The 24,957-nt window shown below is 33.4% G+C and overlaps 2 protein-coding genes across 2 annotated transcripts in view; one reads left to right on the forward strand and one right to left on the reverse strand.

Moving 5' to 3' along the window:
• The first annotated feature begins 728 nt into the window (after positions 1 to 728).
• On the forward strand, positions 729 to 13,702 carry LOC122024067 (stomatal closure-related actin-binding protein 1-like). The gene is made up of 13 exons (XM_042582597.1): positions 729 to 863; positions 1,351 to 1,643; positions 1,810 to 1,938; positions 7,675 to 7,767; positions 8,389 to 8,535; positions 9,208 to 9,276; positions 9,476 to 9,559; positions 10,912 to 11,089; positions 11,488 to 11,604; positions 12,106 to 12,164; positions 12,571 to 12,705; positions 13,114 to 13,263; positions 13,377 to 13,702. Exons 2-13 carry the CDS (start codon positions 1,371 to 1,373, stop codon positions 13,419 to 13,421), a joined length of 1,479 nt encoding a protein of 492 aa, XP_042438531.1. The 5' UTR covers positions 729 to 863; positions 1,351 to 1,370; the 3' UTR covers positions 13,422 to 13,702.
• Positions 13,703 to 20,223: 6,521 nt separating this feature from the next.
• LOC122023576 overlaps positions 20,224 to 24,957 on the reverse strand; it is a 34,209-nt gene continuing 29,475 nt past the window's right edge. The window contains exons 5-8 of the mRNA XM_042581750.1: positions 22,647 to 22,686; positions 22,422 to 22,556; positions 21,455 to 21,592; positions 20,224 to 20,791 (exon numbers count right to left, since the gene is read on the reverse strand). Coding sequence (XP_042437684.1) covers positions 20,497 to 20,791; positions 21,455 to 21,592; positions 22,422 to 22,556; positions 22,647 to 22,686 — 608 coding nt within the window. The 3' untranslated portion in view covers positions 20,224 to 20,496. The remainder of the gene's footprint in view (positions 20,792 to 21,454; positions 21,593 to 22,421; positions 22,557 to 22,646; positions 22,687 to 24,957) is intronic.

Genomic DNA, 24,957 nt, shown 5'->3' on the forward strand with positions numbered 1-24,957 from the left:
ACTTAAATTTTTATTCTATTATAATAAAAGATGATTATACTTATCCCATATATCCCTCACAGCCCAACTTCAAATTATGTGAAGTGAAATAAATTATAAAATCAACTTATAATCCATCGTAAAATTAATTAAAAATAAAAATACTTTTTTTAAAAAATATAATCTATTATCCTATTATAATAAATCTGTCCGTTATCCAATAGAACCTTAAATTTTTATTCTAGATAGATATGGACAAACATTCAAATATTAGCAACTCAAAATATCTTATAAAGTAAAAAAAAACAAAATAGAATGAAGAACTAAAATAAAGTATAAAAGTGATTAAGTGGTTTGTCTTTTATTGTTTTCCAAGATAGCAAGATGAAGAAGGTTACTCAAACGCTCTCATCATGTCTTCCCCGCTTTTGCACCAAACAAATTAGTTCCCTCAATTACCAATCATAGCACATGCTTAGCAGAGTACCCGTTGGGTAGGTATCCCTCAATATTAAATAAATAAATCCGAGACCAATTTAACTTGCTCCGCTCCAGCTTTGGTTGGACCCGATAATCTTAAACGGGTCCGCATTCGACCCGGATCGTATTCGAGATGCTCATAAGAAGAGTCTGCTCGTACTACGTTCAACTGAGTTTGCTGAACCCGTTAAGGGAAACCCGACCCGGAAGTCACCCGTCTCTCCACATCGCCTTCTCCACTTTCTTTATCTACTTTGTAGTCCGCGTCGCTGAATCAAATCGAAGTATGAAATAATAAAGCTCTCTCCTTTCCCTTTGTCTTACTTCCGTTTGAACTCGTCCCTTCACGCCGCCCTCTCAACCTGCAACAACAAGCGAGGAGCGTAGAATTTAATGCGGAGGAGGTAGGTTTTGTGTCATTCCTTTTTTGCCCTTTGAAGCGAAGTGCGGGTTACTTCTTTTGCCTACGAATTCGTGTTTGATTCGATGATTTTTTATTTTTTATTTTACTTTATGGTTGGTTAGTTTTAGTAGCGATCGAGAAGCTTTTCTGTTGAGTATGCAGGTAATCTGTGTCCCTTTGTAGTTTTCTTGGTGTCAAATTCCCTTTTTGACTTAATTTGCAATCGGTTATTTTTGAATTATGCTTTGTTCGGTCCATTTTCTTCTTCCGATGACGATTTCTTTCGGTCTTCGGAGAGCAATGGGTTTTTAGCGTTTCATTTCTCTAAAAATGGATTGTTGACTTTTGAAAAAGTTAATCTTTTGTGTTCTACTGTATTTTGTTTTGATGCATGGGACGGAGTTAGGTTATTAGGAAATCTGCTAGTTAAGAAGCCAATTAGAAAGTGAAGTATTTAAGTATCTTTTGTACGTTATTTTGGAGAGCAGAGCACGAGAATTTTGTACTGATGACGAGGGTTGCTGGTGAATTTGGGGATCCAAAGCAGAAGGAAGCTATGAAAATGGTTTCATCCGATGTGAATTTTGTTTTTAGCCAAGCCTACGACATTGGAGACAACAGCATTACTCTAGAGCAGGAAAGTACTGAAATGCCTTCTCTGAAGGAGATTGTTGCAAAGGAGACGTCAGAATTGCTGGAGCAGAAAAAACGACTCTCAGTGAGGGACCTCACCAAAAGATTTGAACAGGGGTTGTCCGAAGCTTCTAAGTTGTCAAATGAGGTATCATTCCCTTTATGGATGATAACAGCTAGGAACTGTTTTTTGTATAATATCCTGATTATCTGCTGACTTAATAGTTTCTGAATTTTCTAGTTTTCTAAGTTGTGTGCCATTGTTTGGTGTATCTTTACAAATATTGATATTTGAAATTATGCATGGTATTCAGGCAAAATGGAGAGAAGTGGCTTCATTGGATAGGCATGTTCTTCTAAAGAAACTTAGGGATGTTTTGGATTCACTTAGAGGCCGTGTGGCAGGTCGAAACAAGGATGATGCTGATGAAGCCATCTCAATGGTTAGTTTATGTAATTATTTTAAGCTTTAATTATGTTGTCAGTGTGTCATGCCTATAAAATCTGTTCTCCAAATATGAAGATTTTTCATAGGGTACTTTAGCAGTAGGAATTTTTGTATCAGATATCAGCTTTCACTGAAATTTCCTTATGCAGTTGAAGGAATGTTGTTTTTGGACACTATTATAGCCACTACTTACAAGATATCCCTGTTATCCATGCTGATAAGTGTAAGTAAATGAGCAAAAGCAAGCCTTTGAAAATTTTGAATGATCTTAGCCCGGTGTCCCAAAAAGAATAAAATAAAACTTCATCATATTTGAGGAAAGAGATAACAAAAATACAGAAACATTTATTCAGAACTTTGTGCATGATCTCTTCTACAGTGAGATAATACCAGCACTTATATGATTCTGGAAGAACATGCGAGGCTGTATCAATTGTATGGAGTTAATAAGCCATTCACCTCTAAGAAGATTCCATCCTATCTGTGTTTAGTTGTAGTAATAGTTTTATGAACCGACTATTCTTTCTCTATGCGTGGTTTTTGTTATGAATATAAAAATATGAATTGGAACATTCCCTACTGTTTCAGCTTTAGAAGTAAATGGTTAGTCAATTAACTTTAACATAGTATCAGAGCAAGAGATTAAAAATTAAAATCTTTCTTATGTTACAAAGAAGATCTAATTAAGTCATGTGTTGGGTTTGGGACAATCAAGTGAACCATTTGCCACCCACACAAGAAGGGGTGTGTTGACAATAAAAATATATAAATTAACATATTTGCTAATAATTTGACCATAAGTGGTTAGCCAATGAAGTTCAACATGAATGAACATCCAAGGAAGTAAGATATGTTATCTTAAAACCTTTCTAATTAACTTTTTCTAGCCCTGTTAAGGGAAAGATCATGGTAATGACTCAATCAAATGCGTTCAAAATTTTATCCTTGATCTGTTAACTTGCTTGGTGGTAGTCTAACACTGATCCTCTGAAGTTAAGCATTGTCATTCAATTTAAATCTTAATCGTTTATGAGCCAAAATTCATGCATCCTGCAATATAAACAATTCTCATACTAATTAGCTCATTGTGGACATAGCAATTAGTTGAGGAATCAAAAGAGGAAACTGATCAGAAAACCTCCCTTTCTTGTATAGATTTAGTATTTAGCTCTTTTACTTTTTGTGCTTTCTAGTAGATAGGCTATATCTTTAGTTGTGCATGTCACAGTTTTGGATGCTACTATTTCATTATCAATTTTAAGACAAGTACTCTTGCATTGATATGAATGTGAACTCTAATTATCAACAAGGACACCAACTTTACTCTATAGTGACTTTGAATAAATGAACTATGATAATGTTATTTTTTGTGTAGTTACCTTTCATGGTTTTCAAGTGGATGCTTTGGTTATATGTCCACACTTGGTTGATCTAGTTCCAGTTTTGGATAACATATAGTTGCATGACAATACTATTGCAAAATTAGGTTATTGGAATCTTTAGAATTAGATGATACAAGGATACAAATTCTCAATTATCCATGGACAATAATTATTTTACTTGGACACTAGTAGTATTCAACTCCGCCTCTGCCATGACCGATCCCATTCCTGAATAAAGGAAGAGGGTTTATTTAGGTTGCTAGCTAGTGTTGAGACATAGACAAATGTTATGTATGGATTTATCAAACTTTGCGCTAATGATAGGCCCTTCTCTGGAAGGAACACGTTGCAAGGTCCGACTACAACGTCTTGATAAGAGTCATTACATTTCTATGAGAACTTGGGTATAGTGTGGATGGGAAGAGATGAGTATATAGTAGGGGATGTTAAGGTGGATGTGCATACATACAAAGATGGAATAAATAAGAACATTTGAAAGAAAGTTGGGATTGCACTTGTTGACAGGGGCGGAGATAAGATATTAGTTTAGTGTAGGTGATAATATAATATAATTAATAAAGAAAAAAATATAAAATCTTATAATCATAAAATACCACAAAATAATTATCTTACAATCTTATAATCATATTGCAAATATGTCCTTCGAACTTGATCCCTAATGTTAGTATTATAAGCACAAATTGGATCTGCCGGTGGTTATGAAAAAACAAATTCTTCAACTCTAACATCCCCAATGTTTTGTTCCTCTGGTACTGGATCTAGATCTTTCCTTTTAAAAAATCTATGAATTGTAGATATAGTGATTTCCTAATAAAAATAAACAAAAGATGAACTAATAATCCAAACTTAAACACTGAAAATCCTAAAGCCATCTAATACTAGAGATAAGGCCGCTTATTGCTTAATTGTATAATAGAGGTGTAAGTAGCCAAATTATCAGAAGCTTTAGAATGCTAGAGTTTTTTAAACATAATTTAATAGGAGCATATCAATGCACAAAAAGGAACAAAAAGAAATATTTTTGTCAATATATATGATCTATATGGAACTATAGTTTATAATTATTGTCAAATTATCAGAGGAAGGCACAGATGCTCGTGCTACCTGGTGAGGCAATGACGTGGCAGCCTTGCAAGTAGCGACGTGGTCGCTCAAGGCAGTATCCGCTTGCAAGGTGTCCATGTCGCTGCCTTGTGGTCAACAACTGCTTTGTGAGCAACCACGTCGTGTGCAGCCGAGGCAACGACTACATTGGGCAGCGACCGCTCGGGAGGTTGCCACATTGCTGCCTCGCCGGTCAATGCAAGTGGTCGTGTCGCCACATTGCATCTTTTTTGTTGAACATGAAAAAAATTAAGGTTACCTTTGAGCAAAATTCCTTGCTTGCTATGCGGGGGTGTTGCTTGCTTCGGAGAGGGAAGGAGATGGACTTGTTGGCTTGCTGCAGAGACGTAGATTTGCTTGCTGTGGAGAGGGAAGGAGACGGTCCAGATGGAGGGCATTGCTTGCTACGGAGAGAGAAGAAGATGAAGGGTTGCTTGCTGCGAAGAGGGAAGGAGGTGGGCCAGACAGAGGGCGTTGCTTGCTGGCTTACTGCGGAGAGGGAAGGAAACGGTTCAGATGGAGGGCGTTGCTTACTAGCTTGCTATGGAGAGAGAAGGAGACGGAGGGTTGCTTGCTACGGAGAGGGAAGGAGATGGTTCAGATAGAGGGCGTTGCTTGTTGGATTGTTGTAGAGAGGGAAGGTTGGAAGGAGAGGAAGCTAGGTTGCTTGCTACAGAGAGAAAGGAGACAAACAGTTTAGGCCTTAGAGTAAAAAATATGTGTAATAATATTTTTTATTTTGTGGCCCAGTGTGGGTAACTAACTGCCTACACTGGCCCCACATTAACTCCGTAAGGAAAATTTCGAGAGATGCATTTAAGATGATATAGATATATATTTAGGTGACCAATAAATGCTCCAGTTAGATGATATGAGAACATGACAAATATAAACATTAATTGAGGAAGAATAATACCAAAGGAGACTTGATTAGCAACAATAAAGTTAAAATTCATTTAAATATAGATAAAGATATAATAGGGGATCGAACCCAATGATATAGGAGGATTCAGATAGCTGACCCTACTTAGTAGGATAAAGACTTGGCTGTTGTTGTTGGATACTAATAGTATTCTATATTGACTTCTAATAACTTAACTATGATTCTTTCATTAGTTCAATTAGTCTTCCAAAAAGGAGCCTAAACCGCTTGGGAGCAATATTTCAATTGATAGATGATATCTTTATATATAAGTTTGCACTTATGATCAGTATTAGCACTTATGTCGTGTTTATGGGTGAGGGGGAGAGAGAGATGAGGGGATATGAAATAGTTTAGTGAAGGGAAAATAAGATAAAAATAATATAAAATATCGGATCTTACATTTTATTCCATATTTGTTGACTTGGACATAATTGAAAGGAAAGAAATAATATTACTTATTTTTGTTTATTAGATTTTTATATCCATTTCCCTCCTTTTGTCTAAAATAAAGTTCTTCTCTCTACTTCCAATAAAACAATAGAAACTAATAGTAAATTTCTTCCTTTTCCATCCTGTGATCCGAAAGTAAACACTATGTTTTAGTCATTGATAATTTTGGATCTGCATAGGAATTTGTAGGCCAACACTCTCAATTGTATCATTGTCAATAAGGAACTATGTGGTAGTCTTCTAGCAAGATGGATATATGGATATATTTATTGACTTCTTATGATTTTTTTTTGTAGTTGTTTAAATATACTAGTGGTTCAGCACCAAAGTGGATCAAAATTCTTACATATATGTAATACTATTTGGTGAGGCAAATGGAGAAACAATCTTGCACAAAGAAATAATTTATCCAATAAAGAGAACAAAACTCACAAAGAGGAATGTTGTTAGGCAAAGATTAATTGGGGGAATCAGGGTCCTTTTAAAGCCTCTCACCCAATCAAAATTAGAATTAAGCAAAAAAAACGAAGGAAAGAAATAACCCTGTACCTTAAAAGGACCCAATCAAACTATGAAATATCTCAAATTATAAACTAGGACCAAATTCACTAGCTTCTACCAAAACTTTCCTATTCCTAAACAAAACAACTATCAAGTTAGAATTTCCTCTAAAGATTTATTCTCTTAGTGAGGAGAACCTATAAAAACTAACTCTTGCAATTTTTTTTTAAACAAAAATTCCTACTTTGTGTTATTCTCCCCAAACATAGAGAATCCAATTCTAGGGCACTTTGTGCTACATAGAAGTGGATTAAATCCCCACACAATTGAGAATTGATACTACTTGGTGTGGTACGAGGAATAAACAATTTGTGTGGATCAAATCTTGGACATATAATTGATACTACTTAGTGCATATTGAAGAACGAACAATCTCACAGAGAAATCATTGGTCTCACATGGGCAAAACATTAATTAATAGGGGGAATCCGGGTCCTTTCAAAGATTCCAACCCAAACAAAACTACAATAAACTAAAAATAATAAAGAAATACCCTATACATGAAGAACTCAGTCAAACTGGGACATAAATCAAATTACAAAACTAGGGAAGGAATCAAATTAAGTTAACCTTCAACCAAAACTTTTCTTATACTCATAAATAAGGTATTTACCAACTTAGTGACTTCCTTGTAAAAATCAAATAAACTCTTACATTAAATTGTTAGCATGCACAACTAGTTTTGTTGTGTAATGATACAGCTGTGTGAACCAGTAAAATTTATCCTGCAATATTTTCCCACTTCTATAAAATATATAAATTATCTAATCATATCTCATAAAAATTTTAGTTTTACATCCCTATATTTCCATTGTTTGAAACATTCAGCTGGCAATCTGTTGACAATATGGACAAATTTCTAGGAGATTCTTGGACTTTTCTCTTGTATTGTCATTTTGTGTAATTTTTAATCCACTTGTATAGAGCCATTCATTAGCTATTCTGCAAAATTCTAATGAAAGATCCCACAAAATTATTTTCTCTGAAGTTCACATAGATTTTTCTCCGTGTGACCCTACTGGTTGTATAATGCTAACAAGTTAATGTTGACTTACATAAACTTATGTTTTCTTCATTATAAGAAATCTACTGTCATTTTCAGTTTGGTGTTTATTTTAATATTTTTCTTTTCAGATTATGAAATGGCAACTTTAATCCTTTCTCATCACTTAAACTACAACTAGGCTTCCATCTATGCCATACTAAAGACTCAAGGATGTAAACGGGGCAATGGTGTTTGTCACATTGTATTAACTTTGAATTTGGGGTGCTTGTGCACTTCTTATAGGTGGAAGTTCTGGCTGTACAGTTGACTCAAAGAGAAGGGGAGTTGATTCAAGAGAAAGCTGAATTGAAAAGGCTAGCTACCTTCCTTAGGCAGGTAATGTCAGTTCTCTTTCATCTGTGGAATATTTTCAAAATTGGGCATTTGTGCTTCAGAAACAAAAGTTTTGCCTATACCAGGTAATGGTAGAAGATTTATCTATTTCTTAATTTTGTCTTGGAGTTGTAGAATCTTACTTAACCATTACTTTGTTTATTCTTACATTGACATTTCCAGAAACTTGCTTCTGTCAGCCTTCTCTTCGATTCACTAATCCCCATACTTCTGCTCTAGAGTTTTAGCATTTTGGATTCTTCTCTTTCTTTACCCCTCTAAAGGCTATCTGACTATACCACAATTGGTCAATTTTCACATGGATATGTTGATTATATTAAGATTGACGTTATTTGATGAATTGGTCTAGGTATTCAAACTGAGGACATGATATTGTAGATCTTGTGTCAGGATTGTGATTTCATCCACACGGGCTTGCTTGTAGTGAACTTGTTTGGTGATGATTTTTTATGGCTCAAGTTCTCAAACTAGGCACTAGAAGAGTTTCCAATTCCTCCATGAGACTAATATCTTATTGTGTTTTTATGCCTGTTACCTTTTGTTTTGAATAGGTGAAGAAATTTGTTTGACTAGTCAAAGAAAGATCTTTTTTTTTTCTTGCAGACCACAGAAGATGCCAAACGAGCGGTTGAAGAAGAAAGGGCTCTAGCTCATGCTGAAATTGAAAATGCCCTAGATGCAGTGCAGAGGGTTGAAAAGGCCTTTCAGGATCAGAAATTGATCACCAGTAGTTCAAACAAGCACCTTCATGTAGAATATCAAATTCCTTATATTATTTTATTTATTTATTTATTGATTGATTGATTTATTTATTTATATTCAAAGTGTCTGCCAAGCTAATAGTCAGCTCTGCTACTTTTGTATATTTGCTTTACTGTTAGTCAAATGATCTCATAGTTCATTTATCTTAGCAAATATTCTTTTCTTTTAATCATATCTTATCAATGCAGCATATTCTAATGTCTATCAACATAGGAAGTTACCTTTTCTGCACTGAGCATGGGTAAATGGAATTAGTGTGTTATTGATGTGTGATAAGAAATTTATCTAGTATGATAAGCTAGTTCGAGGGTGATGTCTACATTAGTATTTGAAATGAGTTAAATTTTACAGAAATGTTGGAAATTTTTTATGGTTCGGGGGCTCTGTGCACATGATTGGTTTACAAGAAACTTAAGCGACCCTTAAATTTAAGATTTTCTAGGAAAGTATTGCTCTTCGAATTTGTTTAAAATCTGTTTACATCTTCCATCTGTAAGCTAAAGAAAAGGAAAAAGTTGGGAGCGTGAATTCTATCTTTCCAGGTTTACAGATTAGGATGATGAAATCAGACAGTGTGCTAATTTTCTATCTGAGCTAGAAATTGTTCTTTTGGGATTTAAGTTATGTTCTTTATTTATTCTTTGATTTGCAAACAAACAGGAGTTGGAAGAGTTGAGGAAGGAAGTACAAGAGGCTAGACGAATCAAAATGTTGCATCAACCGAGCAGAGTATATTTTAACAATTGCACAAATTTTGAAGTTTCTTTGATTGATTAATTCATTGAGTACTATAGGTCAATAAATTTCCTGGGTACTCCATTCTGAACTTGAGATTCAAGTTGCTAAGTTTGTGCAATTAAGTTCATTTGGTGCTAGCGTTGCTTACTCTTTGTTTTATCTCACTAATGAGGATAGCCAATTTTCATAGGTTATGGACATGGAGCACGAGCTTCAAGCTTTAAGGGCCCAACTCACAGAGAAGTCTATGAACTGTATTCAGCTAAAAAGAGAGGTTTTTTCTTTTATTATTTTGTTTTACTTAACAATGTTAATCTTATGAAATCAATGTTTTTTCCGTGGATTAAATGTCTATCATCCTTTGCTTTTTTTATTTTATCATTTCTGTTCTCTTTTTAATAACTAATAATTCTTTTCGAGTTGGATCTGGTATTAGAATTAATGCATGGATTAAAATCTTGAGCATGCCAATTGGCACAATTGAGATTTTCCATTCTGCACCGGCATTGAGATGTGGAATGACATTGGTATAGGCATAGATGACCATGATGATGGCATGCTAGCACTGAAGAAAGACAAGTTGGCTTGCGAGAGATGCAAGGGAGAGAGTGAGATTGGGAGTGGGAGAGGGAGAGACTGACCTACTAGAGAAGGGAGGAAGGAGAGACTTACCAAGAGATACTTGCTCACATGTGATAATAGAAAACTAAGAAGCATACAAACAGTATAATCAAGAAGTTTTCAACCAACTATATATATATTCACTTTTTTTTTACAGAAAATATAACAAAACCATATAGTGCCAAAAGTCGTGCGAACAATATAAGAAAAAGGAACTTATTTGAAAGCAATAATTTGTAACTTCTTGCTCTCAAATAACAATGGAAATAATAATCTTTTATATTTGAAGGTAAATAAGTACCAAAATCATATCAGCATAGCAAAATATGGTACTAAAACTGTATGATTTGGGTTAGAGGCTAAAACTCCGGTATGGATAAAACCATCTGGTTAGAAACTAAAACTCTAGTACGACTAAACCTTGAATTAATGATTTACTTTTTTTTTGTTTGTATTAAGAGTACTTAATATTTGATAAAAATTTGTTTGCTCCTAGGAAAGATCTATTAGACTCAAACATTTTGACTTCTAATTTAGATAAGATTCTTTCACAATAGTGGACATTTATTTTGTTTCTTGCAAGTATTTGCTACATAAATATTTCGTGTTCCGTAGAAGAATCAATAAGATTTCATATTGTGATTTTGAATTTAGATTTTAGATAGTATTCATTCTCCACCATGCACTGGGTTTGTTCTTGTATTCCCTAGAATAGGTATTTATTGCATTTTTGTGTTTACCTTCCATACAGTTTCTTTTCTATTCCTTGCAATCGGTACTTGTTGGTATATACTTCTGTTTTCTAGAATATCATTATTCTAGCTGCATATTATATACCTAATTGCTAACGAGTCTTTTTTTCTTGCAAGCACTATCATATATATGAAGTAGATTTTCATCAAAAAAAAAAAAGTTTATGAAGTAGATGCATTTGAGTTTCTGAATAACATCAGGTGAGATATGTTGTCAATTGTAAGATATGGATTTTCATTTTCATTTCTTCAGTTGGCAAAGGTTAAAAGGGTTGAAGAGAACATATCAGACACGTATCAGCTAGAAGGTTCAGAAAGTTTGGGATCATGCCTATGTATTGTACCTCAAGTAGATTCTGCTCCGAGTATCTCAAATTACCATATTCAGTGGTACCGTATGTTACCAGGAGGAAACAAGGAATTAATCTTTGGTAAGTGAAGTTGTAAGAGCAAGGGTTTTCTACTACCTTTATATTCTGATTTTGTGAGGTTGATTGTTAGGTTGTTGGCATATGCCATTTCATCATTTTCTATTTCAATAAGATAATTTCCAAAAACTCTTCTTTCTAATTTTATTTCAAGGTAAATGAATGCAAGAATCTAAGGTTTCTTTTCTCAATATGTAAGGTGTGTTTCAACGAATCTCAAAAAGCATGTCATGGTTTGAATCTCCATAACTTTTATCTGAAAAACACCCCCCTCCAGATCTTTGTATACCTCAAGGCATCTTTGGCCATTCGAGTGGCAATTGTGAATTATTTCCAAAACTAATTTGTGTTAATGGGTATCAATCTATTTGCTGGAATAAAATTTTTGTATTGATATACAGGAGCAACCAAACCAGTGTATGCACCAGAGCCTTATGATGTTGGGAGATTGTTGCAAGCAGAGATTATTTTGGATGACCAGAAGATGACAGTGACAACAACTGGTCCCATAGATCCTGGTTGGATTATTTTACCTTGTTATATCCATATATGGTCCATGATGGAACTGTGTTTTAGTAAAAAAATTATGGTTTATCAGTTACGAGTTGCTAAATGCAAATTTTGTACTCAAGTCATGATGCTCAATACAATGAATTGTATAGACCGTATAATTTTTCTGGACGAACAAGTAATTGAGATTGTTACCTTTATTTTGGGATTTTTTGAACATGTACACATTATGGTTAATTAACTTTCATAGTTTTTTACCTAAAAAAATGAGAATTCCATAGTCAAGGATCTAGATGGATAGACTTTAATGTGTGCTTTCTTGATCATGAAATTAACGTGCTAATGCTGGAAACTACTTTCCCATTCCCAAACCTTGTCATTTTTCTTAGATTTATTGGTTACTTAACCATGTCTTGATTCAAATAATTAATTGCTTCTTTCAAAAAGTGATGCTGCAAAAGAAATATCTTTGTTGTGAAACATGCTAAAGTTGCCTCATTATGTAACAGCTGCAGGTCTGGGGGATCATGTGGAGAATCTTTTAAGAAAGCCTGACACAGAATTTAATGTATGATGACACAGTATTACTCTTTATTTTTCATAAATTGACTATATTCTACTGTCTCACCTATTATAAAATCTGTGGACTTCACCTTTTTTTTTTGACATGTTTAATTGTTTTCTTATTGCTGCAACTTTGATCTTGTCATATTTGGTACAAGTAGATCTTGTCATATTGGTATAATTTTGTAGTTAGTTGCATATCTGTGTTGTTTTTCTTTGATCCTCTCTGTAGGTCTTTGCACCCATAAAGCTAAACAGTTGCATTATGTTACATATGAAGTAAAACCTGATCCAGTTACTTATATTTTGTAAAATAGAGATGTCTTACTTTTTTCTAGTTTCTCAGCTTGTTCTTTGTTCTGTTATGTGGGATTCTTACACTATTATTACTTTTTTTTCCCCTTCTTTAGGTAGTTATCATGCAAATGAACGGACGTGATTATCACACAAAATCTGCTCATGTGTTTCATGTGGGGAAGATGAAAATTAAACTCCGTAAAGGAAAGTCCACCATGGCTAAAGAATCATATTCTTCTTCAATGCTGGTAACCACATTATTCTCATTATGATATATTTAACCCTAATAGTACATCCTTAACTTCACATAATCCGGCTTCATTTTTATGGTCTCAATGTACCTGTGGTGCCGAAACCATAGAACTATTTCTTAAATTTGATAAATCAAATCCTTAGCCTACAGTGCTGAAGTTTAAGGTAATTACAATAAGCCTTATAAATTCCACTCTTAGCTTGCAATTCTCAAGGAGGAGGTTTGCTTTACTTACTATACATAATCACCTTCCTAATTAAGGCAACTAATCCATTAACTCATAAATAGATATAATATCCAACTCAAAATCCTTAAATTAGTAATATTTTCGTTATTCAAGTTTTAGCAAATCCTTTCATCCGCAAACAACTCATGTAAGATCAATGTTGCTGACTTTTTCCAGCTCTGTGGCGTTAGAGGTGGAGGTAATGCTGCTGCTCGATCACTTCTCTGGCAAGTTCGAAAAGGACTTACTTTCACATTAGCATTTGAATTTGAGAGAGAAAGGAATGCTGCCATCATGCTTGCCCGAAGATTTGCGTTTGACTGCAATGTAAGATTCAATGTTTTTTTTTTTTTTAATGCGGGAATGCATTTATGTACTCAGCAATTTTTCTGACCCTGAAGCTTTCATCATGTTAAATTTTGTTTGATCCGTTTAACCAGATCGTGCTTGCTGGACCAGACGATAGGTCTTCGCGAGGAACATGATCGTGTTCCGTTCCACACTAATGTAACCGGGTTGAGGTTTTTTCAAGTGTTTCTTGTTTACCGATAGTTGCTGTAGTACTTTGCGGCATTTATCATCATTTTTTCTTCTTTTTATATATTTGTTAGATCGTTGAGGCTGCTTTGATAGATACATACATGTACATGTTCGGTTTTCCTTTTATTTTTGATGGGGTGTTTTTGTCTCTACTTTTGTCGATAAATCTCGTTTGTATCAAACTTTATATTTTTCGTGTGCAAGTTTTACTTTCGTTTAGCATGAAGAGTGTTGTTATATGAGATGACTTGCGTTTGTTGCAATATACATTTTGGTTGTTATCTTGTATACTTTTGGTTATGTGAAGAATATAAAATAATTTAATATTGTTTAGGTTAATCTTAAAATAATACAATAAAAATTTATTTGTTGGGAGGTTTTAGTATATAATTTAGTACAAGAAATTATATCACTTATAAAATAAAATATAATAATAATAATAATATTTATGGTGATATGTAAATAAATAAATTTGGATAATGTTTTAGAATTTTTTTAGGATATTTTCATTGGATTATAGACTAGATCTATTTATCTCAAATTATAGTTAGGAGATGATTGATTTGATGAATCAAAGTTTTCATAAAAAAAATCTAAGTTTTAAAAATAATCTAATTTTTCTTTGCAAACACTTACGCAATCATCCTCATGCGCATTGCTGATCAAATGCCGGTTATCAAGCCTTCTGGTGAGTCATTTGCCACCTCTGACCCCGACGAGCGGTGTTCGGCGAGCGGTGAGTGACGTGCATGAGGTTTTCACTGGAATGGGATGATGTTGAACTAGTATTGTTTGTCGGACGTTCGATTCACGGGACTAGTGAGTTGCCTGTCATCTCCATGCCCTAGCTAGTATTCTGCACAACGGAATGACAATGATTGACGTAGTTGGATTTTCGATAATCCTGTAATCAAGAAAAATCTCAAAAATTACATTCCAAGTTGAATTGTTGACATTTGTTAATGATGTCGAGCATACAAGATTACTCAAGAATCATTCGTTATCTAAATCAGATAAGATTTTTATTGATAATTTTGATTATTTATATAAGGTTATCAACGATAATTCTAACCAAACACACTCTAAAATCTAATGATAAAGTATAAACATCAATCTGATAATTCTAACCAAACACACTCTAAAATCTAATGATAAAGTATAAACATCAATCGATTTTGTTAAAGTAGAAAATTTACTATACATTTCGTCGAGTTGTCATAATGCAGAGGTAGCCAGTGGTACGCCAATACGAAGATCAAGGAACGACATTTCTCAGGTTTGGAATTTCACTTGGAGTATCCTACAAAACTCAACAATTTCTGAAAAAACTAGATCCATTTGTAGCCTGTTTTCGAATTTCGATATGCTACTGCTAAATGCTTTTGTATTGAACTTGTAAATGTGAAGTTGACAGTGTTGAACAGCAAAGTTGCATAGTGGCTCCAAAGGTCAAAATTAAGATGGGGAATGCAAGGGGATGGAAATTATATCATATTTTTAAGGGTTATAGATTTATGGCATAACCTTTTCAAGTCATTGGGTATATTGTTTATGGTAGTTCATGTTAAAAGTGAGTAGTAGTATGGATCGATCATTTAACCATAGTGATGAGGTTGAACAATTTGGTGTTTGAGGGGTCAAGCTACTAAAGTTAGAGACTTTAGATATGACAATTTGATTTTGATTTTGATTTTGATTCGACTTGAAGAGGATTCAATAATTGAAAGGTGATGCGTGGGAAATCTATCTCCATGTTGAGTCTCGGCCAAGGATGAAGACCTTCTTGCACAAGGTGTCCCATGCTAGAGAGTGTTAGAGTTGTCTGACAAATTCCTTTTGATGCTTAAGTGACTCTCGCGATTAGGTATCAATCCTCATATCATGGTTGACACTAATACTAATAGTACCCTAAATCCAAAGGTTTTGGGGTTTGAGGGGTCGTGGGTTACATAAGTATACATTGTGGAGGGATTGTGTTCTATTATTGGAGCAAAAGATGAAATCGATCATCTCAAGAGACCCAGGCCCTACAGTAAAATACGGACGGATAAATCATAAAAATTATATTTCATTATAATCCATACCTACAAAGAGGATCATATCCAATTATGATCATCCCTTAAAGGATCATACTACGTGAAAAGATCAGAGTGCTTAAAGGGTAGAGAGCTCGAGAATCATGTTTTGTAACCTTTTTTTAGCTACAATGAATTATTTTATATTATTAAATAGTTTTACTTAATGCTAATTGTTGGACGTTTTCAACTTAAAAAAAGATATAGTTTTTTGCATCTAAAATTGAGTTGTTTTAGGTCATTAAGCAATTTTAGTTAAAATTAAATAATGAATATTTCTAAGTTAATATTTTAGTTTAAAATTACTTTCATGTTATTAGTAACACTCGTAAAAATTTACTTTTAATAAAATTTGGCCTATATGGAAATTGAAAATTCTTTTAACTTTTAGTTTTTATTTTTTAAAATTAAAAGTTCATGAGAAAATATTAGTCTTGATTTGGAAACTTGTATAAACCATTCTTTTTAAAAAGGGGAAATTTTGAGTGCTTTTTTTTCAAAAAAAAGAATTCAATAATGGAGAAGACAATCAGAATACAAGCCGAGCAAAGTTGGAAAGAAAACTAAGATGATATGATGTTTGCACTCGACTTAACCATGAGCATGAGAAATGTGATAGATAACAATTAACCATTTGAAAGGAACATTGAAATGGACCTAGAAGGATGAGGATGTGATGCCTAACAAAAGGGAACAATGATTAACACATTAGAATCCACATTTTTCATGCTTAGGAGCAAATGAACCCATGAGGTAGTTTTTTTTTAGGGATAAAATGAGAACCGCAATGACTAACACCAAATGCAACCCAAATTTATAGAACAACACTTGCATAGAAGCAACCCGGTCTTCTCGCATTTGTTGTGGATCAAATGGAACAACTTAAGGATTGTCTCAAGTGGTGAACCATGAAATAGTTGTTAATAGGACTCAAATGAAAATCCTATTCTTATATAATATATGAGGGTCGTAGCTATGTGGAGAAGAGGGGCACGATCAGCCCCTCTCATATTTTGTTTTAAAAAAATAATATTATATATTTGAAAGTTCTCACCATCTTGATTGGTCGATTCATCATCGTTCGTTGCCGGAACTGAAATTGATCACATATTTGGAAAGTCCATGACCTAAGTTTTCCATTGGTACCACTTTTATTAGGACATATCACGACATGAAAAATTAAGTATTGGATTTTAAAAATAAAATATATAATAATAAACAGATGAACTAAATCGTTGGCACGAAGTAAGGACATTAAATTAAAATTGAATCTAGTTAGAACTAAATTCAACGAGTATGTACGGAGATAAAGATTATGTTGGTTCAAATTGGGATTGATTTGGCCAAGTTATGGTTGAATGAAGTATAAGGTTTAAACTAATTCGATTGATTTAAAACGAATTAGGATATGTCACCCTTTCGCTCATCCTTCTTTTTTATTTTTCTCTTCCTCTTCTTCCCCATTTGCTTCTTCTCTTTCTCATCTCTAATGGTAGTAAACCTACCATTTTTTCTTCTCTTCTCAAGAACAAGAGTCTCTTTTCTCTTCTCCAGCAAGCAAGAAACACAGTATTAGCTGCTACTCTCTTCTAGCAACATGAGCATCCCTCAACCCTCTCATCATCTTCCGCTTTTCATATCTTTTAGGATTTTATTAGCACCGCATGAATAGTCATGTTTTACTTTGACTTGCTCTTTTTGTATTATTACTAAACTCACTAGTTACCGCATGAATAGTCATGTTTTACCTTGACTTGCTCTTTTTGTATTATTACTAAACTCACTCAAACTAGTTGAGGTTGCTAATGAAGAAGGTAAAGCTCTCCTCTTTTACTTTTTCCTCCCTATCTTTTCTTCTCTATTTTTCTCAAAAGTCATTCTTTCAAGAGGAGTAAGTTGTTCCTTTCTTCTTTCATGTTTCATTAATTGAAGAAAAATTGTAAAATATAAACCTTATTTATTAGGTTGCTAGTTAGGATGATTATTTAGATCGCAATGAATGTTTCATATGTAGGAATGCTAAAATTACGAGAAACGAGATCACAAATAACTTTTTCGACTTTAAGTCATAAATAAGTTTTGGGGATCGACAGATCGTTGTTTCAATTAGAACTAAGGGCTATGATCGAAATTTTTGAATTTAAATTCATTTCAACTCCTTAAATTTGACATTTAGGTTTTTGGACGGTGAAAATTGATCTACACTAATATTTAAAAATTTTAAAAATTGTCTCTCCTGATTGAAATCCTGGTTAAGCCACTGTATTTAATTATATGAATGACTACTTCTTGTTTCCTCGGAATGGTCTAGTGGTTAGCGTATGAGGTATTGCCATTATAAGGTCAGTATAATTCAATCGATTCAATGTAATAATATCTACAACTATCACTCCTACTGTGATTGATTTTGCTACCATGACAAAAATAATTATTAGACAAATATAATGAAGATTTTCTTACCTATCTTAGATAATTTGAGATGCTACCGTTGCCTAACCATGTTTACAACATCTCTGGAAGTCTGGTTCAAGTATTTAACAACTATTTGAATTATTTGAACCTCACATTAGACTTGCTTCCATCTACCTTCAACCATTCTCTAATACAATAACAGAGATCTGCCAAAGCCACTATTTTGAGTTAGTTTTCGTCGTTTTCAATTTCATGGTTATCAGGGAGTCGTGTGATTGGGAGAAGACCGTCGAAGCTATACACTGCATCATTCACCGGAGAAGAACCCGCACCAGAGCTATATTTGTTAGGTTTTCTCCGATCACCTTTTCTTTCTTTATGTACAATAACCTACAAAGATCGACAAAAATGATACTCCGTTGGAGCGACGATTTTTACCTATGCTCCATTTCACGTTCTCTATGACAAGAAGATGTATCGTTTGCCGGAAAATATTCTCCACAAGCCCCATATTTGTCACCTCCTCTCCACTCGCTTAGGAGAGGATCACTCTTCCCTGAAAATTTACATGCACCGTTCGTCAACCGTGGCCTTTGGTTCAAATAAATGTCACTTTCTCTGAGAAGGCACCTTCCAGAAAAGGTCTCTTTTTTCCTTACTTCGAAAGGGTAAAATGGGCCTTATGTGATTTGGGAAAAACACAGAACTACTTATTTTGTTTGGTAAATCACCGTAAAAAATTTAATAATTTCCCTAATACTTGTCTAATTATTCCAGTGATGATAGCTTGAACTTCTTACTTTGAATACTAAAAGTAAAACAGAAAATATATAAATTTATGATGCCCAAAAAGGTTAAGAACCATTTTTCTTAATAATATTCTATATCAAAATTAATCATTCATGATATTAGGGATGAGCAGTCAACCCGTCAAATCGACCAACTCAATCATACCGATCCAAATTGAATCGAAAAAAATCTCACCAGATATAGGGCCGGATGTAAGGTCCTGATATTATATTATCTAATCTAGTAGGGTATGATAGTTTTTTATCTCAATAACTGAACTAACCTATAGCAGCTACTATCGATAAGCTGTTACATGTTATAGCAACTACTGTTGATTAGCTGCTACACCATGTAATGAGTAATGTCTATTATTATTTTAAAATATTTTATTTTTTATTATATTTTATATTTCATTGGATATAGAGTTGGATATCCAAATAACTGACAATCCATCGGATCTCTGATATATAAGAACCGCCGGATATAAGATCGAATATAAAGTCCTGATATTATATTATCTTATATAATAGGATCGGATAATTTTTTTACCCTAATAATTAAACCAACTCGATCTATAATCATCCCTACATGACGTTAACTAATCTAATAAACAATTTTGCTTAACAATGTGATCGAATAACTCATCATCTACAAAACACGCATTAATCTCATAATTCCACAATTATAATGTCGGGTTGTGGTATTTCCATGTCTAGGTTGCGCTCGAGGTGTGCCAACATTTTGATACATTGATTATACAATTTAGTTTGTGCTAAATTGTGACAACATATGAAATACACTAATCTCATCATTAACTTGTGATTATTTAGTCATCTACAAATCAATCATTAATCTCATAACTTCACATTTATTTGGTTTTTCATTCCTCAAGGAACCATCCTTCCATAATTCATCTCCTAATTACCTGAGCTAAACATCAAAAATAAAAAATAATTATATAATCAACACTCATGTTTATTCTAAATAATTTTTTTTAACTTTTTATCATAAGTAAAGTTTCAAAATAATTAAATCATGTAGGATAGTTTATAAATGACCCAATCTCATATCCAATTTTATTTTTACCTTTGCTACTTTTCCAGTCAGGTCAATTTTTTTAATCGATTTTGATTGATTATATTTAAAAAATTATTACTCTAAATATATTGAGTCAAAATGATATTTGATAATATTTTTATTATCAAAAGAATTAATAAAAACATAAAAAAACTAATTTCATATCATTTCAAAATCTCTAAATTCATCAGTTAATTTTGATCTTAAAAATTTCAGAATAACATGAAATTAATTCATATATATTTTTCTAATTCTTCTTATTATAGTATTACACAATATATTAAAAATAATAATTTTTTAATCCTAAGTGATTTAGTAAGTTTAAAACCTTACCTACATGGTCCGGTAAAAAGCTAAATTTTTTTTATGTAGCTAATCACAATTCTCCTTAAAATGTCAAAAGAAGTCTATGAAAAGTCTTTCAGATAAATGAATCAACACAATTAGTTTTCTATGGATTACATAATTTTCATGAACACCAACTTCAAATGATGTTATATTATTAAAATATTTTATCTAAATATTCTCCATATTTAATTGTATCAAATAAGATCCAGAAGTTCTTCCTGCCATGTGGTACTCAAAAGTCTCTCAACTCAAGCTTCTCAACATCTTCATATCAAATTGATAAACTGATTAATTCGCGCTTTCACCAACACCGCCACATTTAGGATCTTGGTGATCTTTCAGGGCTCCCCGGAAATGCTTCACAGGATTCCAGTATGGCCTGTAACCCCAGCCTGTAAGTTGGGTAAAGAAGATTGACACCGAGTTCCTTCTTTAGTCGAGCATTTGACACACGCTTCTCGCCCCCTACATGAACCTTATGAGCTTCAGTTTCTTGTGTGTCAATGCTACCTGAGTCATTGAGCAGTCCTGGCCATCTTTTCTCAATTAGACTGCGCGCAAAAGCAAATACTTCTTGTCGAGGGGTTGGATCATCATCCACAACATTGTACATTCTGTAGAAGCAAAGCGAGATGTAATACGCAAATCAAGCAGATGGAGTAAGCATTGCAGATCACATCCAAAGTTTTCAAGATTCATGAATAACAAAAGATACAAAAACTTGATTCCGCTATAAAACCAACACACGAAGCGAAGTTAGTGTGGTACAAAAGAAGCATCTAGGTTCATTGTAGTTTATCGAAGCATTCACACAAATTCATACATGTGATTTAGTTCTTTACTCACTGCGAAATTCAGTCGCAAAATAAGAAATTGCACACCACCCTATGAAAACTCATCTTCAAAATGAAGACAAAAACAACATAAAAAAATTTTCATTTGAGAAGATTACCTGCTTAGCATCTTACTAGAGGAAGCAAGAGGCTAATCCACAGGATAAACTGCTTAGCATCTTACTAGAGGTAAATAAAATAAAAAGTCTAGAGCTCATGGATTCGGGGGAGGGGAAATATTCTTAAAGATGTATATACTCACTGATCATGGTGAAATTTACCAAATAATTAAAAGCAGTTCGAAATTTTAAGAATTGAGAACTAGTGGCATCAAATAAAAAGCAAATGTCACTCTAGTAATACGAAAACGACAAACTATATATATATATATCCAACACAGTGAGCAAAGAAATAAAGAAAGAGTTGAAGTTCAATCATCAATACCTTGATGAAGATATACCAAAACTGGCTTTTAACGCTTGATATACATCAGCTACATGGATGCGCGATGTGAAAACCTTAGATGCCCTCTTAATCTGACTTTCTGACAAAGAATTTCCTTTCAGGATGGTATCCAAAGCACTGAAATAATCATGATCAGAAACATATCATGGAGCTACAGTTCAGACAAAAGAAAAAACAAATAGAAAAGGAGGTTGTCTTTGATCCTAGCACTCTGAGTAGATAGAATGGTGATTCAAGGGGCAATTGACTTGATAACAAAATCTAAACTAGCTTATGTAAAATGATAAGAGGAAAGCAGGTAGTCCATTACTCACAAGAAAAGGATTGAACTATGATAAAGAATTTTACTAAAAGGTTGGAAAAACTTCCACACTGAAGAATTGACAAATGCTACACAAGCTGCAACGAAATCAGAACTCAGAAACATTTGTATTTGGCACGTGAAGATTTTCCAGTTTTCCTATGTCCAGTTTTCTGTTTTACCACAAAATAAATTGAAAATAAAAAATAAAAAAATATATTTATGATCAACATTTGGAATCATTGCATAATAAAATTTATTGCTTACGGAACATGTTTAATATTTACTAAAAAAAAAAAAATGAAGAATGTTAGAACAATAAAAAAAAAATCATAAAATCAAATCATAAACAATGAATGCTTCTGTAATAAAATAAATTTAATCCTAAAACAATTTTGAAGTTTAATATTAAAACATAAACAATGAAAATGTTTTTGTAGCCAAAGGAGGGACAATAAATTTGATCCTAAAAAATTTTTGGAGTTTAATATCAAAATGTAAACAATGAAATAATTTCACAGCCAAATTTTGGAGTTTAATTACTGAACATGGACTCTATAATTTATGCTATGATACAGTTAGTCCTAAACAATTTTGGAGTTCAATTATGGAATGGGAAATAGTTGCCTTAAATGAGAAAAATACCATCTTCCAGGACCATATATCCCTCCTAGTCGGAATACATTAACAGACACACCAAGCTCATAGCCTAGATCTTGCCATCCTGTCTCTGCTGCAAGCCTTAACTTTGCAGACTCTGTTTTAGGATTTGGAGGATAACTGAATAAGGAACATGGCCATTCTTAAGCATGGCATATGAACCAGATTTACCAAAAGACAAAAAATCAAAATAGGTGGGTAGATTCATACTCTTCATCAACCAAAAGCCCGCCACAATCACCATAAACACCTGCAAAAACATTTTAGTAAGGTACAACATCTATCTGATTATATGATACAGAAGGATGATTTGTTCCAAAGAACTTCACAAATGGACATAATTTAACACTAGTGGATTTGCAATAAGGCAATGAAGTTATTCATGGTAACATTTAGGTTTTAACAGTACCAACATTGTGTTCTCAATAGCAGAAACATCATTGGAGAGAAAGGAGGATAAAGGAAACGTAACTAGGAATTTGCTATCCCTCCGTTTCTTTGGAGGGAAAGAGATAGGGAGAGAATTTAGTTAAAATCAAATGAAAATACATAGGAGTGGCTCCTTCGGATTGTGTTTCAAAAGAATAATAACAAGAAAAACTAAAAAGAGAACTTGCCATCTGTGATCCAAAAATGGAAATGACAACCAAAGTTATCCATATGCCCCTTCAAGAAAACATGGAATCATTGAATCCTTTCTTTTCTAATACTTACCATCTCATTTGATGATTCTTTCTTGTCCATTTTCTATTCCTAGAATATACAGAAGGAACATGTTATATTGCATATCAGCATGAAATAATCATTATACAGGTATCTATTGACATGTGATAGAACCAAAATCTAAAATTACTAATATGAGACTAAGCCCCTGAGGTTACAGTGCGATGGTAAGAGGTGGGGCAAACTCCCTAGGCAATAAGGGTTTGAATCTCACCACAGGCACATTACACCTAAGGAGTTGGAAATTACTTGTGTCACTGGCCGTCCATCAGGACCCATCTGTGCTTCTCGATTTATCCAAGTGGCTGATGGGAAACTTCCGTAGAGTCGGGTCAGTCACCTCTAGGATTAGTTGGATCATAAGAGTTGGATACCTGGATTATCAAAAAATAATAATAATATGAGACTAAGCCCCATAGATCAACATCCCTATTAATTTGATACCGCTTATCACTCCTCAAAAATATAGATACCATATATGTCCAACTTTTTGCATAAACTAGAAAACTCTGACAAAAAAATACAGAAATAAAAAAATATTATATTCTCACATAGGCAAAATATAACATCAGGCAATTTGCTATCCGCTATGCGAGCATCGAACTAATTAGGCTGGTGGGATCAAGATTTTGCATGGACTAGCCAAGTTGTGTAGAATGAGCTAATCCAGAGATCATGCAAGTAAGTTGAGTTAAACAAATTATTTATGTAAGAGTATGTTTTTTAGAGTGAATATTATTTCTTGTGTATTCCTTATAATCTTCCTATCAACCAAATATAAGAATAACTATTCCAATTCACGAACCAAATTAAGGAAGACTTATTCCTTGCCTATTTTATAAGTAACAACTATGCTATTCTATTTCCATTCTATTTCACTCCATAAACCAAACAGACATAAAGAGATTGCTAATTAAAAAAGAAAAGAAAATTTGATTTTAGTTATGGCTCATCTACAACAATATATCAAAGCTTTCATCAACCATCACAACTTTATCGATTATGATAGTTTCAAAGATCCATTCATCAACTTAATCATAATTGATATGATAATCACCTAACACCAAATTCTCGACATAAATATATTATCAACCTTTAGATCATGACCCCTAGCTATAACACCAAATCACATACCCACCAAAACTCCCATTCACTAAAACATTCACATATTTTCCTCTAACTAAGATCATCGACTTAGGCTATTCGTGCTTCCAAAGCTCCCTTTGGTGCCCCAATATTGTTTCAAATAAAAAGAAGGGTCTCTACACATGTGCATTACCGTACACTTAACAAGATCACCATCAAGAACAAGTACCCCATTCCTTTCTTCCAGATTCAAGCCCATTCCTTTCTTCTAGATTCAAACTCATTCCTTTTTCCTTGAAATCATCCTATATATCTTTAGAACCTTCTCATCACTTGGTGAACTGTCACATCACAGCCACTTGACAAGCTTCTTTTTTTTACACCACTCACCTGCGCAACACTTAGACAACTTATTTGCACAAAGTTGTAAATCTAACTTGCTAAAGACACACAAAAGAACCTAAGAGAGATTAAGAGGCTAAGAGATTAATAAGTAAAGATGGTCTACTATTCATAAGGATTATAAGTGAAAGGAATCAAGATATTTATAGGGATCCTCCTCCTCAATAGATGGTTGGGATCAATTTAATCCAACAATGTAAATTACATATTTAGAAAACTCCTACAAGATATGTAGATTATTTTATGAAGAGAAGATTCTAGAGAAATGTGTACAAAAATCTCAAGGAGACCATAGACCAAGACCATGGAT

This window comes from Zingiber officinale, chromosome 9B (assembly GCF_018446385.1).
Source record: "Zingiber officinale cultivar Zhangliang chromosome 9B, Zo_v1.1, whole genome shotgun sequence".
Classification (NCBI taxonomy): Eukaryota; Viridiplantae; Streptophyta; class Magnoliopsida; order Zingiberales; family Zingiberaceae; genus Zingiber; species Zingiber officinale.

Bases quoted from the DNA above. Each gene is read 5' to 3' on its own strand.
- LOC122024067 (XM_042582597.1), top strand. From the start codon at position 1,371: ATGACGAGGGTTGCTGGTGAATTTGGGGATCCAAAGCAGAAGGAAGCT. The intron at 1,939-7,674 runs GTTAGTTTATGT...CACTTCTTATAG, and splicing joins CTGATGAAGCCATCTCAATG to GTGGAAGTTCTGGCTGTACA. The intron at 12,165-12,570 runs GTATGATGACAC...CCCCTTCTTTAG, and splicing joins AGCCTGACACAGAATTTAAT to GTAGTTATCATGCAAATGAA.